Source organism: Tachysurus vachellii, chromosome 3, assembly GCF_030014155.1.
Source record: "Tachysurus vachellii isolate PV-2020 chromosome 3, HZAU_Pvac_v1, whole genome shotgun sequence".
Classification (NCBI taxonomy): domain Eukaryota; kingdom Metazoa; phylum Chordata; class Actinopteri; order Siluriformes; family Bagridae; genus Tachysurus; species Tachysurus vachellii.
In genome coordinates, this window is record NC_083462.1 from 29,715,400 (window position 1) to 29,741,636 (window position 26,237).

General features: G+C 39.3%; 1 protein-coding gene across 5 annotated transcripts in view; it reads right to left on the reverse strand.

Moving 5' to 3' along the window:
• dab1a (DAB adaptor protein 1a) overlaps window positions 1-26,237 on the reverse strand; it is a 156,852-nt gene that overhangs the window by 47,712 nt on the left and 82,903 nt on the right. For all 5 annotated transcript variants that reach the window (XM_060866671.1, XM_060866670.1, XM_060866674.1 and 2 more), the window contains 2 exons: window positions 9,694-9,833; window positions 7,572-7,670 (listed from right to left, as the gene is read on the reverse strand). In XM_060866671.1, coding sequence (XP_060722654.1) covers window positions 7,572-7,670; window positions 9,694-9,833 — 239 coding nt within the window. The remainder of the gene's footprint in view (window positions 1-7,571; window positions 7,671-9,693; window positions 9,834-26,237) is intronic.

A 26,237-nucleotide genomic window follows, 5' to 3' on the forward strand; every position in this document is an offset into this window, starting at 1 on the left:
TGCCAGAGTTACGGCCAAGGCTTTTGATTAGTAAGACAGAGGCAGGGAGAAGAAGAAAGTACACAGATGACTGAAAGGCTCTCCGCCTCTCCTGCTCTGTGTCTGCAGGCAACTGGGCCTGGGAGAGAGGTAATTAGTGAGGAGAGGACTGAACTCAATCACAGTTGCCACCTGTGCCAACACACACATAGACACACATACACACACATACACACAGAGCGAACAAGCGGGTGGGCAGTCAAAATGACTCCCTTGAGAGAAGAATTGGCAAGAAGTTCAGAAATCAGCCGCCCATGGCTCCCTGTGGGGACGGCGCAGCATATGGAGTGTGTGAGTATGTGTGTGTGTGTGCGTGTGTGTTTTGGTGGAAAGGATGCTCTGTGTATAAAATTGCTATCCAGAAATAACCACAAAACTTAGCTTTGAAAATCCTAAGAGAGCTAAAGTGTTAACTTATTCACATGAATTAAATGTTTTGCCTAATGCTTCCAAGCAGCAATACCTATGAGTTCTGGAGTGCTCGGCTTCATGTAAAAAAAAAAGTATCCGCTCCACCCTTAAAGATTAATCTAATTGGTTGATTTTTTTTGAAGCAGTCCTCTTTCCTCCTCTCAGACACACACGCCTGCACATGTACGATCGCTAATGATATTAGAGTAAGTGGAACAGACACAGTCATTTACATCAACATCTGTTTTTATGTGTGCCAAACTGCTTTTTATTGGACCGGTCAAATCTCATTTCCATGCAAATCAGAAGCAGCGGACGTGAGAGACGGCACTCCAGGCGTGCCGGGGCTGACTTCTGAAACTAAGTGCTGATTGAAGCTGGTAACCATATTGGAAAAATTATGGAAATCGGACATGATTGGGGTGTAGGGTCATCCTGCAAATTTCGTTTCTACACATCTGTAAATTGCAGACTTACAAGACAAATTTTTAAAGTCTTAGACCATAGAGCTACACACTAACACCTGAGTTCATAGGCACAAGCACACACACTTGCGTCTTATGATATTGTGGATTGTGTCAAAAGTGTTGCTGCATTTTTTTTTCCAACATTTTATTCAACGTGGTCTCACTCTCTCTGGAACAGTTAATCATTCGAGCTGCTGATTTTGGCATGCCTTCGGTAGTCACTGTGAGTTCTGCTGAGTCGCATTAATGAAATTAGGAAGTTGCTCCTCTTCATCAGAGAGAGGCTCTGAGGGAGAAGTCAACAAGCAGGAGCTGTGAAGTGTAGAGGCAAAGACATAAAAATGAAGAGTTTATCTTCAATTTAAAAACTGTATCTGTCAAATGATGTGGTAGCCGTTAGATTTAAGGCGTTAGATTACTGATCAGAAGGTCATGAGTTCGAATCCCAGGTCCACCAAGCTGCCACTGCTGGGCCAGTGAGCAAATCCATTAACCCTGTGACCTGCAATGTCTAGTATTCAAAGTATTTATTTATTCTTAGTATTTATATTACTTCATTTTATTTTATATTTTAGTTATTATAATTCATTACATTCATAATAATTTATACACTTTTGGTAGACATTTAAGGAATTATTGTTGACCTGATGCAATAAGGAATTGCTCCAATGTTGTCAGGCTACTATTTTATTATTTTGCTCCCTTATATTTATCTTACTTTCCTTTCCTCTATATAAGTGTTTCTCAACATGGGTTTCATCTAAAAGCCTCTTAAGAATGTAATAATTCTTCAGAGACACTATTTAAAGTCCATCAAACTGTCTGTCATGTCTTTTCATAGTGCAAAGTTCCAACGCTGACAGTTGTTTTATCCAGGTATTGAGTTGACCCACAGTGGAGATCAGAACAGCTCAGGGAATGAAGGTGTGGGGAAAAATGGACATAGTTTAATAAGCCAGAGAAGAGAACATCTGACAGTGGATTAAAAAGGGCAGAGCATGAACAGAGATGGAGAGGAGTAGCAGAATAAGGTATGGCCTTGAAGGTAATAGAGGACAGCACTTTTCAGATCTAATAAAAGCTTTAAAACACCCACAGTGACAAGACCCAGTCATCCTGCCTCATAGCCTATCTCTGTGATATATTCCCAGGCGACACACACACACACACACACACACACACACACACACACACACACACATACCAGGCTGACTCCTCTATTTTTCTGTAACAGCTCTAAGTCGTGGGATTACCACAGCGCTGACACAAGAGCTCTGTAATAGAAAAGAGCAGTAGAGGCTGGAGTGTCATCAGCCTCTCCACAGCCGTGTCACCACTTCACAGTAACACTTTAAACAAGGCAGCAGGTAAAGCAGGAGTTGCAGGATGACATGCGAACAACATCTATCAGATAGATACAGACCCCTGGTACCTCTGCTCTTCACATCTATAGACAGGGGTGTACAAATATATTAACATTTAATTATGCTGGCCACATTATTAGCTATTATTTTTAACGCACATTGCGTTATACTGTATACTCTCACCTCACAGGCTGTTTTATATACAGTCGCTATCCACTTTATTAGGAACACCTGGACATACATGCAATTATCTAATCATTCAATCATGTCATAGCAGTGCAATGCATAAAGCCATGCAGATACAGGACAAGAAATCAGTTAATGTTCACATCTCACAACAGAATGACGAAAAAGTGTGATCGCTGTGACTTTAGCCGCGTTCACACTGCAAGTCTTAATGCTCAATTCGGATATTTTGCTCAGATCTAATTTTTTTTGTTTGGCTGTTCACATTACCTTTTAAAATGTGGTCTATATCAGATACCAGTGTGAACCGTTTGCTTTTTCGAACTGACCCGCATGCGCAAACGAACAATAACAATGACGTCACACGCAGCACGCCGTTGCGCTAAAGTTGGCGAGGTTATGGAGAAAGTAAGCATTTTCGCTCTTCTTTCTAAATGTTTGTGTAATGGCAGCACATAGACGCAGTGTTTTGAAAATTTTCGGATGTCGAGGGCAACTTTTGATTATTTGATCCATTTTGTAGGTGTAGTCACGTTTGTGTGCGTACTCGCTGGCGCATAATTGTGACAAATGTCAATGTAGATTGACGTAAAAGTCGCATCAAATCCGCCTTGGTTCACACTGCGGCCACATTGGATAAAATCAGATTTGGGTCTGAGTCAGGTGAAGTGGTCTGAATCTGATTTGAAAAATTTTTATCTGGGCTAGATTTGAGTGTTCACACTACTCCTGAAGAAGTCTGACCTGGTCAGATTTGGGCCACTTTTACCTGGTGTGTGTACGGGGCTTTAGATTGAGGAATGTTTGGTGCCACAGACGGGCTGGTTCCAGTATTTGTTGATGCCACAGATGCGCTGGTTCCTTTTGCACATAATTTTTTAGGAGTAGGGGGCGACACTGAGTGTTGAGGGAAATGCCTTGTTTAAAAGGTTGAGAGATTTGAGGAAAATATTATAGGTGGTCAGCAGTTTCTGAAATACTCTACCCAGCCACCTGGTACCAAGAACTGTGTCACGGTTAACGTCACTGAGATCACAATTTTTCTTCATTCTGATGTTTTGTGTGATCATTAACCGAAGCTCTTGACCTGCATGACTTTCTATATCGTGCTGCTGCCACAGGACTGGCTGATTAGAGAAGTAGGTGAATGTGATGGTGTACAAGTGGATGGCAAATGGTATGTTGAGTGTATAGAAAAGTATGTTTCCTAGTTTAACGTCACTGGATAAAAAAACAAACTATCAGAATAACCATAAGAAATTAATAGTCCACTTAATGGATACAGATTGCATTGTATCCTTAATATATACATATATTTGTTTCTTTCTGCTAAATGATTTGAATTCAGCAAAACACAACTCTTTTCATTCCATCATGCACAATCACTGCAGATGTCCATTTACTGAATTTATTGGAATGAGAGACTTTAATTTCTCAAATCTACTGCTACAAATAGTACATACCTAATGATTAGAATAAATCCTTAAAATGTTTCACACTAGAAAGGATTTCTGACTGCAACAGGTTTGATGTAAAAGACCAGCAACTACACATTCATTCTGTATAACAGAGTTCTTCAGCAATCCGTCATCAAATATTATAATTAAAAATCGAAACCTTTCTCCACACTATCAAATGCAGAAATTGCCATATAGACTGGAAGATTAATATAAGACAGACGGAGTATAAAATAAAACCCTGTAATATCAGCTCTTCTCTCGGCACCATGATCTCAGAATATATTAACATCATCTATCAGGACTGTCCTCTATCATGACTATCCTTCACTTATCTACATAAATCAGCAAATTTGGTCCATCCAGACTTTTTGTCTTCTTCTCCAAAAGATTGAGACTAAAATGAACCAACAACAAGAGAGACGTTTATATGTTTATATGCAACACATGTTTATAGCAGCATAATGTAAAGTTACACTAGCGAGCAACAAGCAACAATTAATTTTTTACACAATTTCATTACAAATTATGTTGAATTTCTCTAGTTTATGTGTTATATTAGGTGTAAAGCTGTAAAGCAACAAACCCAAACAATGAACTTAAACTATACCAAAAAAAAAAAAATGGCTCAAGTAATTGGGCCCTTGAGCAAGGCCCTTAACACTCTCTCCTCCAGGGGGCCTGTATCATGGCCGAACCTCTGCTCTGACCACAATCTCCAACTTTGGGATATGCAAAGAAAGAATTTCACTGTGTTGTAATGTATATGTGACAAAATAAAGGCTTCTTTTCTATTCTATTCTTTATGTGTGGAGCTCATGGTACGACATTTCTGCATTCTCCCTCACTCACACAACTTTATTTCCTACATGTAATTATAGTTCCTATGCACTGTTTGACTCAAAACAAAAAGGAAAGAAAAATGAATCGCGTTGCTGTGTTTTCAGCTAATCCTGTCATAAACAACAGCAGTCATGAAGCAGCAGGGATTGATGGTGTCTCTAAAAAAACTGCTTGCTTGAAATACGTTATCATTATTAGTATTAGCTAGGCTATTACCAGATTAGCAGTGCAAGCTAACTGTACGAGCTAAGTACAGTTAGCTTGCACTGCTAATCTGGTAAAAGCCTAGATATTACTAATAATGATAACCTATTTCAAGCAAGCTGTTTTCACAGTGTAGTCCCAGTGTTATTTCATTTCATCTGTACATACATACATACATACATACATATTGTCTATACTGTTTACTGTTTACTTCAATTGCACATTTCACAATTGCACATGTGTACATACAAATTGTATATATTGTATACTTCAATTGCACATTTCTCACACTTGCAAATTTGTACATACAATTGCCTATATTTGTATATGTACATTTCAGCTGCACATTTCACACCTGTAAATGTGTACATACTGTACAATTTCGTTTAGACTGTATATGTCATTCTGTTACACTGTGGAGCTTCTGTCACTAAAACAAATTCCTCGCGTGTGAAAACATGCCTGGCAATAAAACTGATTCTGATTCATTTAAGTAGATTTACAAGATATAGTAGTTCCTTTCATGAGTGCATTAAACTAGCACATTTAGTTTGCACTGCTGATCTGCTAACAAAACAAATATCAGGCTTTGCAGTTATTTCTGTTAGCAGATTAGCTTTGCAAATGAACTGTACTATGCATCACGGTACCATATATCAAAAAAGCAGTAGTCTCCTCCGAAACTACTGGAACACCAAGGCTAAGTGTATGGTGCAGGTTTGTAATCCAAAGATGAATATGAGAAGTGAGTTCAGATTTTATTTACATGTAGAGGTGTTAAACAACATAAAGCACATTTTTAGCAAAAGTAATGCGACAGATAGATTTTATACATGACAGTAAAGGCAGGGGGGTACGGTGGCTTAGTGGTTAGCATGTTCGCCTCACACCTCCAGGGTCGGGGTTGTGTGCGCCCTGCGATGGGTTGGCACTCCGTCCAGGGTGTATCCTGCCTTGATGCCCAATAACGCCTGAGAGGCACAGGCTCCCCATGACCCAATAGTTCGGATAAGCGGTAGAAGATGAATGAATGAATGACAGTAAAGGCTGCATAGGGAAAATATAGATCAGCAGTTTCTGAAATACTCTACCCAGCGACCTGGTACCAACAGGTACGGTTAACGTCACTGAGATCACAATTTTTCTTCATTCTGATGTTTCGTGTGATCATTAACCGAAGCTCTTGACCTGCATGACTTTCTGTATCGTGCTGCTGCCACAGGACTGGCTGATTAGAGAAGTAGGTGAATGTGATGGTGTACAAGTGGATGGCAAATGGATGTTGAGTGTATAGAAAAGTATGTTTCCTAGTTTAATGTCACTGGATAAAAAAACAAACCATCAGAATAACCATAAGAAATTAATAGTCCACTTAGATACAGATTGCATTGTATCCTTAATATATACATATATTTGTTTCTTTCTGCCAAATGATTTGAATTCAGCAAAACACAACTCTTTTCATTCCATCATGCACAATCACTGCAGATGTCCATTTATTGAATTTCTCTAATTTCTCCAATAAGTGTATGGTGCAGGTTTGTAATCCAAAGATGAATATCAGAACAGTTCCGCTTTTATTTACATGTAGAGGTGTTAAACAACATAAAGCACATTTTTATCAAAAGTAATGCAACAGATACATTTTATACTACATGACAGTAAAGGCTGCATATCCCTCATTTACAATAACTGCATCCAGCCTGTGACTCCGTGACATCAACAAATTGTTGCTTTCTTCTTTTCCAGGCTTTTATCACCACCTCTTTTGATCTCAAACCCAAATGTCTTTGGTGTATAGTACAAACAAGTTCAATGGTGTTGCCATTCCAGTAGTTTCAGAGAGGACTGTATATATGCGTATACACACACACACACACACACACACACACGTTTCTTAGTGTGTTTTACTTGCACTAGCCTGTTTGTAGGTCACCAGTCTCTTTTACTGAGAGTTAGCTCATGAACTCAGAGCTAGCTTGTGTGAAGCCCCCAGCATTCTATCCTGACACGTCTATTCAATTAGGCCTGTTTGATTTCCCCTGAGTGCGTTCGCCTCTCTCGTCTGCTCAAAATGCATCATTAACACAGGCTTAGCCTTCCTATGGGACCTCCTGCCTTGACTCAGACCCAAACTAAAGAGCTGCCCTTAGTCCAGAAAACAAACATGGCAGCCTGCAGTTTTCTGAGGACGAACAGGATCCCCATTTACCAGGATCTGAGTGATGCTTTATGAGCAGAAAACACAAAGCCAGGAGAAGACCCTAACCGTGACCAAATATCACTCACAGGCCCAAACAGTTTCATTTAAGTCAACACAATATTAGTGTTGTTACATTCAGTAAAGCTGTGGATTGCAAAATGGCACCTGCAGGGTATGTGTCCGTGTGTGTGTGTGTGTGTGTGTGTGATTACTTTATTACAGTCCTTGGCTGGAAAAATTAGTCGCTCTGGGAAACAAATGTTGATTTGTATTGAAGAAAACATAAACTTCCAGGAAATGGACCAGCAAACACATAATGCAACTGTTTTGCATAAAGTAATCTCTCTTCTACCTCCAAAAATCCAGAATTGATTCAGCACTAAACCCTTACACTTACCCCTGACTTTTCATCGAAGATCTTTATCCCACCGAAGGACACTGTAAGAAAAACCTTCTGCTTGTGTTCGCCTTTCGAGCGTGCTGAAGCTGCGATCCCCTACAAAAAAAACAAACAAACAAACAAACAAACAAAAAAACACAAAAACATAAATTTACTTTTAAAGGTCAAAGTTTCAAAGGATTTAGAGCTGATATACTGTATGCTGGTTCTTGGTATGTGGGTTTATGGATTATATATGGAGTCTTTTATGCTCTTTAAACATATCTACATCACCAAAATGAACAGTTCCACATTCTATGCAGCTCCCTCACTTTTATTATATATATATAAAAAAAATGGTCAATCATCTCAGGTTTCTTCCTTAATGAATCAGTATTTCTGAACGATTCTTGTGACTGCTTTGGCAGCTTTTTCTTGCTTTTTAAAGACTGCATTTAAGTGTGAGCTGTGAAGAAGCATGTCATTTGTTGGACCTATCGAGCTGAACAAGAATTGGTGCCGAGTCTGAATGAGAGTGATGCGTATTCTGTACAGGAACTGTTCATGAACAAGCTTAATGAACAAAATATGTCACTCAATCAGTTCTTACTGGTTCATCAAGAAGAAGTGGGTGGAGCCATGTTGTGAAGAGAATTTTGCACATTGAAAAAAAGTGTATAATAAATATGAGGTCAATTGACACAATATAAGAAATATAATAACTCTGCTGTTGTTATTTGAGGTGAAAATACATCAACATCAATTCCCGGTACATTTGTGACCCTATGCATTTTCTCATAACAAAACGACAAGCGTCATTGAACGAATCACTTCACAAATCATTTTGGTGAATAGAATCAAAAGATTTGAGTCACTGGGATGAATCTGAATTACCTAGTAATCCAGTTACATAGTCCATAAGCCGTTGATATGATAGAAGATTTCTATGAATGATAGATTTCCGTAAAGCTAAAGAGGAGTACAGATTTAAGCGAGCAAGGACGATGTTATGCTGCGTTTTATTTGATTTCATACAAATGCTAACCTGGACATATTGTTTGATGTTTCAGTCATTGTAGTTGCAATGAAACATGGACGGAAATAAATATATAAGTGTCAGATTTGTGAGTAAATTACATGCAATTAACACACAAATATTAAACACACATCTGGGCATTTTTCATTTTTTTGCCCATGCACATTTATTTTTATGATTGATTGTGTTTATGGCTTTTAGCAGCAAAATAACACAATTTTCATGACTGCCTGTGTGTGACATTGTGAGCGTGAGTGTGCTTTAGAGAGTTTGGTGCGTTTGCGAACTAGAAACTAATCTACAAAATGCTGTTTCTTTTAACTACCCTAGGGGACCCTACTCATTCCTATCTCCCTCTGTCGTTCAATAACATGATCCTGGTATCGATTGAGCCTGATTGAAGGAAGTCTATGGAGCATCCTTTAGAATAACATACACCTTCATTATCTATTACTCACATGATGCGTGTTCACTTAAGTAAAAAACAACATTTGAAACTTATTGAAGGTGGCTAAAAAAAAAAAAGAAAAAAAAGGTGGCTGGAGTCCAAAAGTGAAGCAGCACAGCACTGATGTATACAAATGCTTTCTGATTATATCTGTAGGTTTAAGAAAGCCTGTTCCTTCACCTCAGGCATGTTGATGCTTTACGCTAACTCTTTCTATCACAGGAGAGATAAAGCAGTTCTTATCTGAGTGTAAATATTCAAGGAGTGTATGCATATGGGTATGTTTAGAGAGAGAGAGAGAGAGAGAGAGAGAGAGAGAGATTAGTAAATATAATGCAGGGTTGTTAGTTTACTAAGAAGTGAAGGATTGTGGGACTACGATTATAGATTAGCTGCTGAAAAAAGCGAGGGGATAAACAGCTGTGATCAATGGCAGGCTGACCTCCACTACAATTAAATAAATATGCAACTCAGGACATTGTCCCAACACAGGCATGTCTAAACACACATGAACATGCATACACACACACACACACGCACGCGTGCACACGCTGTCAGCTGGACACTGCTGTTTACAGGGCTCATTAACTCAGCTGATGGATGTAGGGTATGAGAGATCATTCACATTGTGACTGCAGTTGCACACATGCACACACCTTTAGCTTCATCATTGAGTCCTGGCAGAGCTTGTCTCCTCTTGCGGCAGTGACCTCATCAATGCCGATGAGCTTGGCCTTGTAGCGGACACCATCCCCTTTAAATCGCTTTATCAGAGCTGCCTCAGTGCGGTCCTGCCCTGAGGAGGGGGAGAAAGAGGGAAAGAGCGTGAGAGAGTGAGAGAGAGCAAGAGAGAGCGAGAGAAAGAGAGAGAGAGGTATTAATTAAAGCTGGTGATGCACATTTCATTAAAACAAACAAAAAATATGTTGTTTTTTCCCCAGCATTTGCTAAGAACAATAATTAAACAGTAACTATGATTACATGCCACAATTCATTGATTTATCCAGTATATAAAGTTACTACAGGAACACAAAGCAGGCTGTATCTGTGTATTCTGTCTGCTTTCTACCTGCTTGGTGTAACTGACAGTTCTTGTTGTTTACACCTAACTCCAGCAACATACAATGAATAAACACGACAAACTCTCAACTTCAAGGGCTACTAATAATTACACTGATTTTGCTCAGTATCAGAATTATCTATCTATCTATCTATCTATCTATCTATCTATCTATCTATCTATCTATCTATCAGTTTGTTGTGTATATGAACCTATCTATCTATCAGTATGTTGTGTATATGAATGCATATAACTTGATTTTTCAAATCTATCTTCAGGCTTTATTCTCAGAGGTTGTGGTGAGTTTTGGAAAACTGGGTGTGAAGAGAATACACCCTTCATGGAATATCAATGCAGCACAGTGAAGCCCCACACGGAGAACATGCAAATTTCTCCACACCTCATAACCTGAGCTAAGTATTTAAACAGGGAATATCCACACCTTTGCCACCAAGATTCCCAATAAAGGGTGCAAAAATGCTCGCACCGCTTGTTAAACTGCATACGTTTAGTTACTTGGTGTGTTTGTGGTTGATTTACAAAGAATAACTTCACACATGGTCCAAAAAGGGACGAAATATAATCTGTCTAAATATAATAAGAAAGTGACGTGACATACAGCTAAGTACGGTGACCCATACTTAGAATTTGTTCTCTGTGTTTAACCCATCCAAAGTGTACACACACACACACACACAGCAGTGAACACACACACCGTGAACACACACCCGGAGCAGTGGGCAGCCATTTATGCTGCAGCACCCAGGGAGCAGTTGGGGGTTCGGTACGTTGCTCAAGGGCACCTCAGTCGTGGTATTGCCGGCCCGCGACTCGAACCCACAACCTTAGGGTTAGGAGTCAGACTCTCTAACCATTAGGCCATGACTTCCCCATATTCATTTAATATGAATTTAAACTCATACATGAGTCTGTGTTATGATCATAAAGTACACAATCTAAATGAATCTAAGTTTCAGAAGCTTAAAATATTGGTTTTATTTTGTCTTCAGTTAGCAGAAATGGATTTCTGTAGGTTTAATACTTGCATTCATTTGTGCAAGTGACCTTTTGCTATAGTAAAGTACAACACAACACAAATTGCATATTTATTAACACATACAAGCAAAATAAAGGAAAAATTGCTATTAGGCTCATTTAAAATATGCAGTCTTACCTAGGTACAATTTGTAAAGCTGTGTTTTAAGACTATACACACTAAACAGACACTATAATAGTGCAGCTGTATCGCTACACATTCATGCAATTATCCAATCAGCCAATCATATTATAGTAGCATTAATACACAAAATCACACAGATACAGGTCGAGAGCTTTAAAAGATAATGTTCACAACCAGTGTTGTAATGTAACGGAGTACAAATACTTCGTTACTGTACTTAAGTAGAAATTTCACGTATCTGTACTTTACTTTGCTATTTAAATTTATGTCAACTTTCACTTTTACTCCACTACATTTCCTAGATATAATGTATACATTTACTCCGTTATTTTCCACTAAGCATCTTCGTTACTCGTTACTACAAAATAAAATCAGAAGAAATGTGTGCGACTGCAATAAGGGAGGTTTGGCGAATCACTGCTCCTAGATTGCATTACGTAGCTCCGCACGCTCTATTTCAGCGTAATGTTGCCAAAAGGAGGAGGAAGCACAACTGAAACCGCCATGGAAGCACCTACTGTACTGGAGGACCTCCCGTTATCGTAAACGACCACCCCAACGACAGTGGTGAACTCGGTGAACAGGGTGAAGAAAATAACGTTATACACCCATGGCCGTATTTGCAAGAAATGTTTCTGTTCATTGGAATGAAAGATTCTTCCTACCGGATGAAGTGTCTCTTATGCCTGCCGAAAATCACTGAAATTTTACTTTGTACTTTTACTTCAAATACTTAAGTACATTAAATATCAGAAAATGACTTTTGATACTTAAGTACAGTAAATATCAGATACTTTAAGACTTTTACTTGAGTAATATTCTAAAAGGTGACTTTCACTTCTACCAAAATCTTTTTATAGTACGATACTTAAAGTATTGCTTTCTAGTACTTTATACAACACTGTTCACAACAAACAACCAAATGGGAAAAATGTGACCTCGGTGTGAAGTAAAAATGTGACTTGCACTACATGCACATCCTGCACTTATATATATATATATATATATATATATATATATATATATATATATATATACACATACAGTGGGACAAAAAAGTATTTAGTCAGCCACCAATTGTGCAAGTTCTCCCACTTAAAAAGATGAGAGAGGCCTGTAATTTTCATCATAGGTACACTTCAGCTATGAGAGACAAAATGAGAAAATAAAATCCAGAAAATCACATTGTTTGATTTTTAAAGAATTTATTTGCAAATTATGGTGGAAAATAAGTATTTGGTCAATAACAAAAGTTCATCTCAATACTTTGTTATATACCCTTTGTTGGCAATGACAGAGGTCAAACATTTACTGTAAGTCTCCACAAGCTTTTTACACACTGTTTGGCCCATTCCTCCAAGCAGATCTCCTCTAGAGCAGTGATGTTTTGGGTCTGTCGCTAGCAACACGGATTTTCAACTCCCTCCAAAGATTTTCTATGGGGTTGAGATCTGGAGACTGGCTAGGCTACTCCAGGACCTTGAAATGCTTCTTACGAAGCCACTCCTTCGTTGCCCGGGCGGTGTGTTTGGGATCATTGTCATGCTGAAAGACCCAGCAACATTTCATCTTCAATGGCCTTGCTGATGGAAGGAGGTTTTCACTCAAAATCTTACTATAATGACCCCATTTATTCTTTCCTTTATACGGATCAGTCGTCCTGGTCCCTTTGCAGAAAAACAGCCCCAAAGCATGATGTTTCCACCCGCATGCTTCACAGTAGGTATGGTGTTCTTTGGATGCATCTCAGCATTCTTTTTCCTCCAAACACGACAAGTTGAGTTTTTACCAAAAAGTTCTATTTTGGTTTAATCTGACCATATGACATTATCCCAATCCTCTTCTGGATCATCCAAATGTTCTCTAGTAAACTTCAGATGGGCCCGGACATGTACTGGCTTAAGCAGGGGGACACGTCTGGCACTGCAGGATTTGAGTCCCTGGCGGCTTAGTGTTTTGCTGATGGTAGCCTTTGTTACTTTGGTCCCAGCTCTCTGCAGGTCATTCACTAGGTCCCCCCCGTGTGGTGCTGGGATTTTTGCTTACTGTTCTTGTGATCATTTTGACCCCACGGGGTGAGAACTTGCGTGGAGCCCCAGATCGAGGGAGATTATCAGTGGCCTTGTATGTCTTCCATTTTCTAATAATTGCTCCCACAGTTGATTTCTTCACACCAAGCTGCTTACCTATTGCAGATTCAGTCTTCCCAGCCTGGTGGAGGTCTACATTTTTGTTTCTGGTGTCTTTTGACAGCTCTTTGGTCTTAGTCATAGTGGAGTTTGGAGTCTGACAGTTTGAGGTTGTGGACAGGTGACTTTTATACTGATAACGAGTTCAAACAGGTGCCATTAATACAGGTAACGAGTGGAGGACAGAGGAGCCGCTTAAAGAAGAAGTTACAGGTCTGTGAGAGCCAGAAATCTTGCTTTTTTTGTAGGTGACCAAATACTGATTTTACTGAGGAATTTACCAATTAATTCATTAAAAATCAGACAATGTGATTTCCTGGATTCTTTCCCCCATTCTGTCTCTCATAGTTGAAGTGTACCTATGATGACATTTACAGGCCTCTCTCATCTTTTTAAGTGGGAGAACTTTCACAATTGGGGGCACGGTGGCTTAGTGGTTAGTACGTTCGCCTCACACCTCCAGGGTCGGGGTTTGTTCACGCCTCCACCTTGTGTGTGTGGAGTTTGCATGTTCTCCCCGTGCCTCGGGGGTTTCCTCCGGGTACTCCGGTTTCCTCCCCCGGTCCAAAGACATGCATGGTAGGTTGATTGGCATCTCTGGAAAATTGTCCGTAGTGTGTGATTGCGTGAGTGAATGAGTGTGTGTGTGTGTGCCCTGCGATGGGTTGGCACTCCGTCCAGGGTGTATCCTGCCTTGATGCCCGATAATGCCTGAGATAGGCACAGGCTCCCCGTGACCCGAGGTAGTTCGGATAAGCGGTAGAAGATGAATGAATGAACTTTCACAATTGGTGGCTGACTAAAGACTTTTTTGCCCCACTGTACTGTATAAATGAACATATTCACATGCGTCTCTACACCACACTCAACAATACCTCTGTTCTGATTATACTAGCCATGTTTCTGATTCTATTTTCTATTTTGTGATTTTTTTTTTCTTATATCATTTTTTAAATATTCTTTGATATATATTTGACATATTTATTTCTTCTTTATATTGTATCCACTTATTTTTGAATTCAATTTTTTTATTCTCTACTATTGGCTAGATTTATATCAAGGACGAGCTGTAAAAAGCATTTTACTACGTGTCGTACTGTGTATGATTTGAGTTGCGTGTTTTAGTTCTGCTGGCAGAAAAAAAAAAAAAAACACCTTGCTGGTGAGAGACATCAGAAAAGAGTGATCAGACTGGTCTGAGTTAACAACTTCCAGGTAGATGAGCTAGAGCATAAGAATTCCACTACTGTAAGGGCGTGAATCTGAGACTACAACAGGCACAGACTCCAACTGATCATATGAAGGCTATAAAAATATCAGGCAACATCTGACTGCCCAGGTGTGTGACCAATATGTGTATACTGACCCATATGAATGGCCAAATTGTGAATGAATTCATCAAAAGTAAATAAAACCCAATTAAACCCTAACGTTAATTAGCCAACATGTGCAAATCCAAAAATTGTGACTGCAATTAAACGATGAATGCGGTTACAGTGGAATTGCCAGAAATCCAAATGTTTAGCCAAAAGCTCACAGTTTTGAGATATGTGTGGCATGTGTAGGTACTGTATGTCCGGTTTGAGCTGATCAGAAGGAATGCGGTTCAACTCAGGCATGAAAGCAGCAGCCAATCAGAGTGCAGAAAATGAAAACTGGTTCCTCCTACTCCCTGGTCACAAAGGCTTTAATTGGCAACCTGGACTGACCAATCGATCGCTCCTATAGCACAGACACCAATTAACTGGTCTGCACCCACCAGAGCGGAGACAAACCAAGCCAATTAATTCACAACATCCACACACACATACACACAGACACACACATTATAGGTAACAGACCCAGCTGACAGCCCTGGGGACACCCAGTAAACAGCAACACATTTACCTGGTTAATTGGCAGCTCAGATCATGGAGGTCAGAGAAGCAAGGAAGTGTGCTGCTTTTAAAAAAGTGAAACGCATTAATTACAGTGTATTTAAAGCTTACTTCCCCTGTGGGAAATGGTCTTTTTTCTTTTAATATGTTAAATCAGGAGTTTCACAGGACTTTAACTCTCTAACGTTTTTTTTTTTTAATCTCTGATGGTCGAGGCACATGACAATCCTGCTATATCTCTCTCTCTCTCTCTCTCTCTCTCTCTCTCTCTCTCTCTCTCTCTCGGCTTCTGGATTGTCGCTGGTATCAGTATCGCTCTTGTGTTGACCTTGCTCCTACACACTCCTCAGCGTTATCTATTGTGGCCACTCAATGGCTGTTCTTGTCTCAGAAAGTACTGGGTCGGGATTTTACTAATCGAGCGCAGGCTCTGAGGCTGAGAGAGAGAAAGAGAATGAGGGGGAGACAGAGTGAGAGAGAGAGAGAGATAAAAAGAGAGACAGAGAGTAGCTCCCTAGGAACAAGGCTGTAAATCCTTTGAGTTCCAGAGAAATAAGAATAAATAATCCATTTTGTACGTCCTCTCTGTCTACTACATCTGTAGCATGTGATTCCCAACGACATGAGTTTTAAATTATTTTTCCTTTACTACAAAAAAAAATGAATATAAATAAAACTAAAGGGAGGGGGGCACGGTGGCTTAGTAGTTAGCACGTTCGCCTCACACCTCCAGGGTCGGGGTTCGATTCCCGCCTCCGCCTTGTGTGTGTGGAGTTTGCATGTTCTCCCCGTGCCTCGGGGGTTTCCTCCGGGTACTCCGGTTTCCTCCCCCGGTCCAAAGACATGCATGGTAGGTTGATTGGCATCTCTGGAAAATTGTCTGTAGTGTGTGATTGCGTGAGTGAATGAGAGTGTGTGTGTGCCCTGCGATGGGTTGGCACTCCATCCAGGGTGTATCCTGCCTTGATGCCCGATGACGCCTGAGATAGGCACAGGCTCCCCGTGACCCGAGGTAGTTCGGATAAGCGGTAGAAGATGAATGAATGAATGAAAACTAAAGGGAAGTCTAACATTTTTAACATCGCGTTCACGAATCACTCATGATTCATGATTCACTTTCTCACCCACTGTCACTCATTGACTCACTCTTTCTTTCTTGCTCACTCATTCATTTAATCACTCACTCGCTCACACACTCACTCTCACTTTCTTACTGACTTATTTGTTCACTTTCTATCTTTTGGTCTCTCACTCACTCTTTTCTCATTCATTCATCCTCACACTTTCACTCACTTATTCACTTTTCCAATATCGCTCGCTCGCTCGCTCACTCACTAGAGATCTGTCTGCTATAAAGACACCATCCATTGCTTTTAATTACAATTAAAGAAACTGTAGAAACCAGAGAAAGAGGTAGAGGAAAAAAAAAGAGAAAGAGATAGTGGAGAGAAAATGGAGGGCTATGTTCAACAAGTGGACAGAATGAGTCTGGATGTGTGTGTCAGAACCGTTGTTTTGTGGTGCAGGCTTGAGACATCCCATCATGTGAACTGTCTAATATTTGAAGATGGCCGAGCATCAGCCTGCATCTTTCTCCACAATCTGCAATCTCTCTGAATCCATTAACAACAGAACAGCAGCCACAGAGCTATCTACTGCCCCCTAGTGACCTACTTCATACGTCATTAACAGCTGACCATTATCATGCTTAAAGATATCCATTAAAACTATCAGAAAAATATCTTTTTTTTTTAAATAACCAATAACTTGGAGATGTTCTGGGATATAATCAGAACACACACAGACACACACACACATTTCATTACTTGCAAGAAGCCTGATATCCCTGATGGCGGTGCTTCAGTGCCAGCTGAACACACACAACCTAATGACTTCCAACAAGACTTTCATTTTCTTACAACGATGCGCTCTGCTTCTTTATTAAATTAAGCATGCTGGTGTTTATCTTCCTCTCCCACTTACTATACCCCTCTCTTTCTCTCCCTCTCTCTCTCTCTCTCTCTCTCTCTCTCTCTCTCTTTCCATCCTCCCTCCATCCTCAGAGCCTCTATCCTCTCTGGGAAGCTGCTTTAATGAATGTTGCCGCTTTCCATTCACATCCATCTCATAGTTTAACCTTGTCTTTCTCTTAAGGTCTATCTACTCTAACCTCATCATCATTTATCCAAAAAAAAACAAAACAAACTAATATGCAGGTTTTCTTTAGTTTATCTTTCCTGGATTAAAGATAAAAAAGTCGGAATTAATATTCAATGCCAAAGCTGTTTTGAAGGCTTGCTGTGCAACAGTGACTCTGCCGTTTGAAGTGACTTTAAAATATCGAGTTCATTAAACTTCAAAGAAGCGCCTGATGAATACATCACCAAAATGACACGTCGTGCTCGTCACTCCATCCTCCATCCACCAGAACAACCCGTGAGTGTCTGTACACCACACATCACACTAACAAACAAGCACACACACACACACACACACAACACGTTTTCACAAGACACAAAATTAGGCTGCGCATTCTGTTTGAAATTCATGTCATGTATCTGGAGCGACCCAAGAGAGAAAGGCGGCACATTTACTATGTGCCGCATTCGTTCAGGATGCTTTCCGGAGATACGGCATTCTATATTCAGCCTCTTCAACAAAAACAGCTCTGCAGCAGGATTTTAAATGAATACTCCAATCTTTTCAATCTCTATATCTACAGCATGTGTAATATCGGATGTGTGATACTGCGAGCTAGACTTATTCCAGGTCGTTTTTCTCTCCGTTTTAAAAACGAATTTAACTATAAACAAATTAATTTGCAGGTTGTCCATTTGCACTTTTTTGATCATATAAATGATTTATAATCACACTCTCTTACGGTTTCTTTCTCATAACGATTCAGGTCATAATTTCCTCACAGCTATTGCCTCTTTGGGAGAAGGTCCATTGTTAAAAGTGCTATAGAAATAAAATTGAATTGAATTGAATTGAAATGAAATGGGGGGGCACGGTGGCTTAGTGGTTAGCACGTTCGCCTCACACCTCCAGGGTTGGGGGTTCGATTCCCGCCTCCGCCTTGTGTGTGTGGAGTTTGCATGTTCTCCCCGTGCCTCGGGGGTTTCCTCCGGGTACTCCGGTTTCCTCCCCCGGTCCAAAGACATGCATGGTAGGTTGATTGGCATCTCTGGAAAATTGTCCGTAGTGTGTGATTGCGTGAGTGAATGAGAGTGTGTGTGTGTGTGCCCTGTGATGGGTTGGCACTCCGTCCAGGGTGTATCCTGCCTTGATGCCCGATGACGCCTGAGATAGGCACAGGCTCCCTGTGACCGAGGTAGTTCGGATAAGCGGTAGAAAATGAATGAATGAATGAATGAATGAATAAATGAAATGAAATGAGCTGGTCTGTGGTAATCACCACATATGCTACAGGTCTGTGTGGTATAGAGAGAGTTAACGTGGAAAAACACTGGATTTTTCCTTTAAGGCTAACAGGATATTGCAGAATTATTTTCCTCTTCATGACTAAGGTGCCCCTCCTGATTGATGAAGACAACTGCAAGCTATTAATCAGCTGGGGTATTAATCAGGGTTTGCTGTGAGTGTGTGTGTGTGTGTGTGTATACATGTGTGGTATTCATCATTTCTTCATACAACCACCTGGAATCTAATACCATGCTGCTCATACTACCACTCATCATAAATCATTTTAAAGCAGTTTGGAGAATTGTGTACGTTTGACTACATATAAGGACGACTATTGCTACCTTCACTTTAAATAGTCATCCACTCTGCAATTTTACTCCTTATGAAAAATCGCACAAATCCGTTCAGACGGATGCACCGACACATGAAAGAACAAACTCTGTACTGTAGATGAATAGACAATGAAAAAAGCAGACTAGCTTTGTGGTATTAGTTTTTCGGCATATCTATCAGAAAAGAAATGGTTTTAAAGCAAGCTGACAGCCTTTCGTTTCACTCATCTGCCATGCAGCCCCATGAAGCACTTTATCCTGCACCGTCCGCACTTCATTCTGCACCCTACAGCCTGTCAGTGAATTACAGCCGTCCTCTGAACATCAGCAGCAGGCTGACACAGAGCCACAGCAGTGAGGGATGGATGGAGAAAGTGTATGTGAGAGAGAGAAAGAGAGAGAGCAAGAAATACAAGGCGAGTGAGCAGGGAGAGTAATAAATGTCATAGTGAGACTCTGCAGTATTAAATAACCTGGACCTTTGTCCAGACAGACGCTGAGCTTATCACCCGCTGGAGACACAGCAAGGTCCCACACACACACACACACACACACACAGTTTGGCATGTACTCCAGCTGAGTGTTTGATATCATTTTCTGGTGTCTGATCACACTCAACATTCACACACTGCAATGTCTCAGGAAGAAATAATTTATGAACAGAGAGAAAGAGAGAGAGAGAGAGAGAGAGAGAGAGAGAGAGAGAGAGAGAGAGAGAGAGAGAGAGAGAGAGAGAACACGAAAGAAAGAGATTCTGCTGTAATTAAATCTCTCCAGTCGCTGCTGTAACTCTGGTGCACACTAATACAATGGATTCTTTCTTTCTTTCTTTCTTTCTTTCTTTCTTTCTTTCTTTCTTTCTTTCTTTCTTGATGACTAGGGAAGATCTCAATCTATAAATCAATGACTACAAACTTCAAATGTGACATTCTGCGGTTCGATAAAGTAAAGCATTGTGTCACCAAACAGAGCTGTGATGTTCATTACTGTGTGTAAGTAAATGTTTTCTACTGATCCATGTCTATTACAAACCATATGAGCAGGTGAATAATATACACCGATCACCATAAAATAGATTGTCTTTTTACAGTGGTACCTGTCAGTGGGTGGGATGTGCTCTAAGAGGCAACAAGTGAACAGTCCTTTCTCAAAGTTGATGTGTTGGAAGCAGGAAAAATGGACACATGTAAGAATCTGAGTGATTTTACAAGGGACAAATTGTGATGGCTAAAATATTGGGTCAGAACATCTCCAAAACAGCAGGTCTTGTGGAGTGTTCCCGGTATGCAGGGGTTAGTAGCTACCAAAAGTGGTAGGTCAGAGTGCTCGTACTGACTTTTTTCATCAGAACATGACCGTGGAGTAATGAAAGAAGCTTGGATGAGACCATTTGAACCATTGAGAAACGGAAGAATCTTGCAGAGGAGATGGCACCAGGATGCACTATGGTAAGAAGACAAGCTGGTAGAGGCATTGTGCTGCTCTGAGCAATATTCTGCTATGAAATGTTGAGTCCTGGCATTCATGTAGATGACATTTATTACCTACCCACTGTAAACATTGCTGAAGACCAAGTACACTCCTTTATAACAATGCTATTTTGTAATGGCAGTGTCCTCTTTCAGCAGGATAATGCTCCTGCCACACTGGAGAAAATGCTCAGGGATAGTTTGAGGAATGTGACAAGAGATCTCAATCTGATCAAGCATCTGTGGGATGGGCTATAAAAACAAGATCCATGGAAGTCTCAGCTCATGACTTATAGGATCCTCAAGGATCAAGGATCCTCTGCTAATGTCTTGATGCCAGATACCACAGTACACCTCTAGAAGTATTGTGGAATCCATGTCTCAGTGGGAGATTTTGGAGATTTAATGTTATGGCTAATCAGGGTATTAAAAAAAGCTGCTTTCGTTCATTCAATCTCTTTAACTCTCCTGTACAACAACTACTTCTATGTCTTGAAAGTTTACTCACAATTATAAAGTTCAAAATGTGATCAAGGGAAAACAGACACAAAGGGAAAAATCCTAGAATGACATGAAGGTCAGGATATACTGTACATGAAGCAAAACTATGGCCCAGGCTCAGAAATTACACACAGAGATAGGGGCAAGACATCACTATGTGTGTGAATGTGAATTGTCCATATATAATTTACGTTTATATTTCAGTACACTGATGAGGGAGCCCTCTGGTGGCTGTTTCTTTTGGGCAGTAATGCTAAAGTACTCGATATACAGTATAATGCTGATGAAATACTGTATTATTTTTTTCTACTGTCTAGGTGTGGCATATGTACCTGTGTGTAGAACTTTCTCTCATGCCACAGAGGAGCAGAGAAGAAGCTTTATGTTCCGTAACGCATATCTATATTTCATTTTTTGCCTGATGCATAGTGCAACATTTTGTACCGTATGTCATGCTCAGGTCTCTGCACAGATGCTGCATGAAAGGGGACTTTAACGGGTGACGGGTGATCTGTCAGTCACCACAACAACCCTGGGGCATCGCCGTCAGCAACTGTAACCCTGCAATACTCAAGGACAATTTTTCATTCCTTACACCGTACTTATACCTGCTGTGCTGTCACTTTCTATTGACGCATTCATTCAATAAAGTTGCCAACTTTACCTCAGCTAAGTGGACTCCTGAAACCCTGCTTGTGCTACCTGTGATTTTACTTCACCTCCTCTTCCAAGCAGTACAAATTTAACGACAACAACATCAAGAAAAAGACAATGCTTGATAATCATCTCAGCATTAATGACACGATATTACTGAAATATTTAAATAGAATAAAATTGTCATGGTTTAAACTATTGTCATATCTGCTAATATGAATGTGATGACATTGCCTTTGAACATATCATTATAAACCATTATAAAAATCATTGTTTACCATTTAATATGCTTTATTCAATGCCCAGCAAACTAATACAACATTTTAAGGGCAATTCTGCACACATACAGTATAACTCCGGAACATACAAATCTATGAGCATGCATAATATTCAAATAAGAAATATGGATATCTGGTAACTGATATGGAAAAAATGTATCTGAAAAGATAATTCAGCTTTTAACCTCTTATTGTGGCCCTTGCTCAATGATGCTATACTCAGTGATGCTATATATTTTATTGTGTATAACATTAGCTAGTCTGACAGCTAGTAAAGTTATTTATCTTATAGCCCTACAGTACCACAGTATCATGTTAGTAATGTTGTAGTTATAAATAGTCATTGCTCATAAGTAGGGCTGAAACGATTAGTCGACATTGTCGACAACGTCGACAATAAAAAATTGTCGACAAATATCTTTGTTGTCGAGTAGTCGTTTGTTCTCACGTGTCCTAATGTAAGGGCCTGCAATATCGCGATTTGACCGCTACGGCGCTGTAGCGCTAGAGTGTAATGCAGCCCTAACAAATGCGGTAGAAGGGAACTTTTAAAAGAAGCGCAAATTATGACGGAGTGCAAGCGAATGCGAACAAGCAAGGTGTGGGAAAGTTTTACAAAACTTCCAACCAAAAATGCAGTTGTGTGCAATACATGCAAGGCAGAACTTGCGTTTCATGGAAGCACAACGTGCATGCTCGAGCACTTGAAAAGGAAACATCCTGGCACAAGAGGAGGCTGGAATTTCTTCATTTTAATTCAGCAATTATTTGAAAATCCAAAAAAAAAAGGCCAGTGCAGAAAGGACACTGTTACATACTGCTTTTCATTAAACTGAACACTTGTTTTACAAATGAAGCTCTTAATACTGCTGCCAAGAGATGTTTACATTCAAACACATATATATATTCTTGTCTGTAATGCAGCTGATTCATTTGTGTTAATTTTTTTTTTTTAATTAAAAGATAACAGAATATTTAAACAGTGCTTAAAAAGAGAATGACCTGTTTAATTGGCTCAAAGTTCATTAAAACAACCATTTCAAAAGCTGAAGTGATTTTCTTTTTTTATATTATACTTAGAATATGTATAAATCAATGTTTTAACTAATTGAAAAAGCTGAATAATCGTTCAAAACTTACTGATTAGTCATCAATGACATTGACAATAATCGATGATTAGTCGAATAATCGTTCTAATAATCGTTAGATTAATCGATTATCAAAATAATCGTTTGTTGCAGCCCTACTCATAAGCCTTATATAAAAGAAAATAGAACAACCAAAAAAGCAGTTTGTTGTCATACAGATAAAGTGAAGAGCATCTCTTTCCTGAAGAATTCCTACAGGGAGACTCATTCCATGAATGGTAAAGTTGTCTACAAACATAAAACTAAATGACAAGGTAAATATCTCATTATCTCATCTCAGTGTACACACATCAATATAAACATCGCATTATTCTATCTCAGTATATAACCATCAAGATAAATATCTCATTACCTCATCTCAGTGTACGCACATCAATAAAAACATCTCGTTATCTCATCTCAGTATATAAACAAGGTAAACATCTCATTATCTCATCTCAGTATATAAACAACAAGGTAAACATCTCATTATCTCATCTCAGTATATAAACAACAAGGTAAACATCTCATTATCTCATCTCAGCATATAAACAACAAGGTAAACATCTCATTATCTCATCTCAGTATATAAACAACAAGGTAAACATCTCATTATCTCATCTCAGCAGATAAACAACAAGGTAAACATCTCATTATCTCATCTCAGCATATAAACAACAAGGTAAACATCTCATTATCTCATCTCAGCATATAAACAACAAGGTAAACATCTCATTATCTCATCTCAGTATATCAACAACAAGGTAAACCTCATTATCTCATCTCAGTATATAACCATCAAGATAAATATCTCATTACCTCATCTCAGTGTATGCACATCAATAAAAACATCTCATTATCTCATCTCAGTACAGTATATAAACAAGGTAAACATCTCATTATCTCATCTCAGCATATAAACAACAAGGTAAACATTTCATTATCTCATCTCAGTATATAAACAACAAGGTAAACCTCATTATCTCATCTCAGTATATAAACATCAAGATAAACATCTCATTATTTCATCTCAGTATTTAAACATCAAGATAAATATCTCATTATCTCATCTCAGTAAGTAAACATCTCATTATCTCATTCATTCATTCATTCATTCATTCATTCATCTTCTACCGCTTATCCGAACTTCCTCGGGTCACGGGGAGCCTGTGCCTATCTCAGGCGTCATCGGGCATCAAGGCAGGATACACCCTGGATGGAGTGCCAACCCATCGCAGCTCATTATCTCATCTTGTTGTATATAACTCACATGATCACAGCTCAGTATATAAAAATTGTATTTCTATTTCAGCCAGATCTACTAATCAGAACCATTCAGTAGTACAAAATTAATCCACTCCTTCAGATTCAAAAATTCAACAGAGCTGTGTTGGCAAATTATGTAAGTGTAGTACAAGTTTCACCCAGGATCAAGTCTGTCCTTGTTCCAAATTTGTATTTGTTTTTTTGTTTTTACTACCGTGTAACACTGCCTGAGGAACAAAATGGCCGCTACTAGACTCCACTGTGCCTATAAGTCAGTGCTAAGTGTCGTCCCACTGGCCTGCCTCTCCCCACACTCATCATTTACTTTATGAAATCCTCATCTGTGGAAAAATAAAAAGCACCTTTATTGCAACAACAGCATCAGGTAAACACCGCAAGGTAAGAGAGCAATAACTCAGTATCAATAACGTAATAAATCTATGGCATTCTGTCTCACTTCTTTCATTATATTGTGACTCAGAAAAGGCCTCGGATATTCAGCTTAATTGGAGTGTATTGTAAGCTGGGAGAACACTATGATCCCGTTTGAAGGGGAAAAAACAGATTTTAATAACAGCCAACAAGGCCTGAGGGAGAAACCGACACACATACGCACACACAGTGAGAAGATATATAATATGCTTCAACGGAAGCAGGCACTTCATTCAATTGTCTGCTGTATCTGCAAAAGGAAGCAATTTATCAAGCAGGAATCACTGCCATATAGATTTTGTGAACACATCCAAACAGAAGCAAAGACAAATACATGCAACATCTTTCTGCTATGTATTAAAATCTAATGTGATCTAATGAATTAGCTTGTATTAAATAATAAAACAAAAACTGTATTGTTACAACACAGTATTTTATTTTAGAACTAAATGCAATTCTTTGCAATATGTGCAATCTAAACCAATTCAAAATTTTTTGTTTGTCTGTTTTTTTCTACTCTAATTTTCATTTTGTTCTTTATTTACTAATTTGCATCAGCATAATTCTAGCCCTTGATTCAATTAATTTCTATTTGAAATTGAGCTGCCCGTGACCCGAGATAGTTCGGATAAGCGGTAGAAGATGAATGAATGAATGAATGAATGGATGAAATTGAGCTGAAACTGCAGTACTTCCTGTTTATTTTCCTTTGTAGCTTTTCTTTTACCAATTCCAGGAACCTTGGTCTTTAGAAACCATTTTTAACCATTTAACCCTCACCCAGCTCTAATCGTATACAAACCTTGACCTCAGTCAATATACTGCGCCACCAGAGGTACACCAACTTGGCCGTCTTTGTATTGCTCTGTTTACATTAACTTCTTACCGTGTTGAATACTTTAGATTGTTCCAAAATGTTCCTGTTACAGCGATTACAGTAGAGTGTTAGCTTTTAGATTTTATTAAATGGACCAGGCATTTTACAGGCCATGGCTGCTGCACCAGGCATTTGTTAATATTTCATGGGTGTTGATTATCCATTGCTGCAGCATTCAGCCTATATTTATCCTGGATGATGACTAAAACATAAAAGCTCATACAACATAGTTAGATGTCAGATTTAGTCTCTAAGTATGTTTGCCAAATGGAATGTGTAGGACTTGATGGGTCCACATTTCTAATGGTAGGAAAGCCTGGTCGCTTTGCTTCACATTCTGCCCCTGCTGTATATCTTGATATTGCACCATGCGTAGTTAAACGCAAATATCGCTCCAGCCGAACTGAAAGCAATCCTATGAAAAATTTTGAATGTTCTGTTAAACAAGCCTCCTATATAAGTCACAATTTTCCTCTCTATGTTGAAACTCCTGAAGCCACAGATTGAAAACTACCTGCCAGTCACACACAAC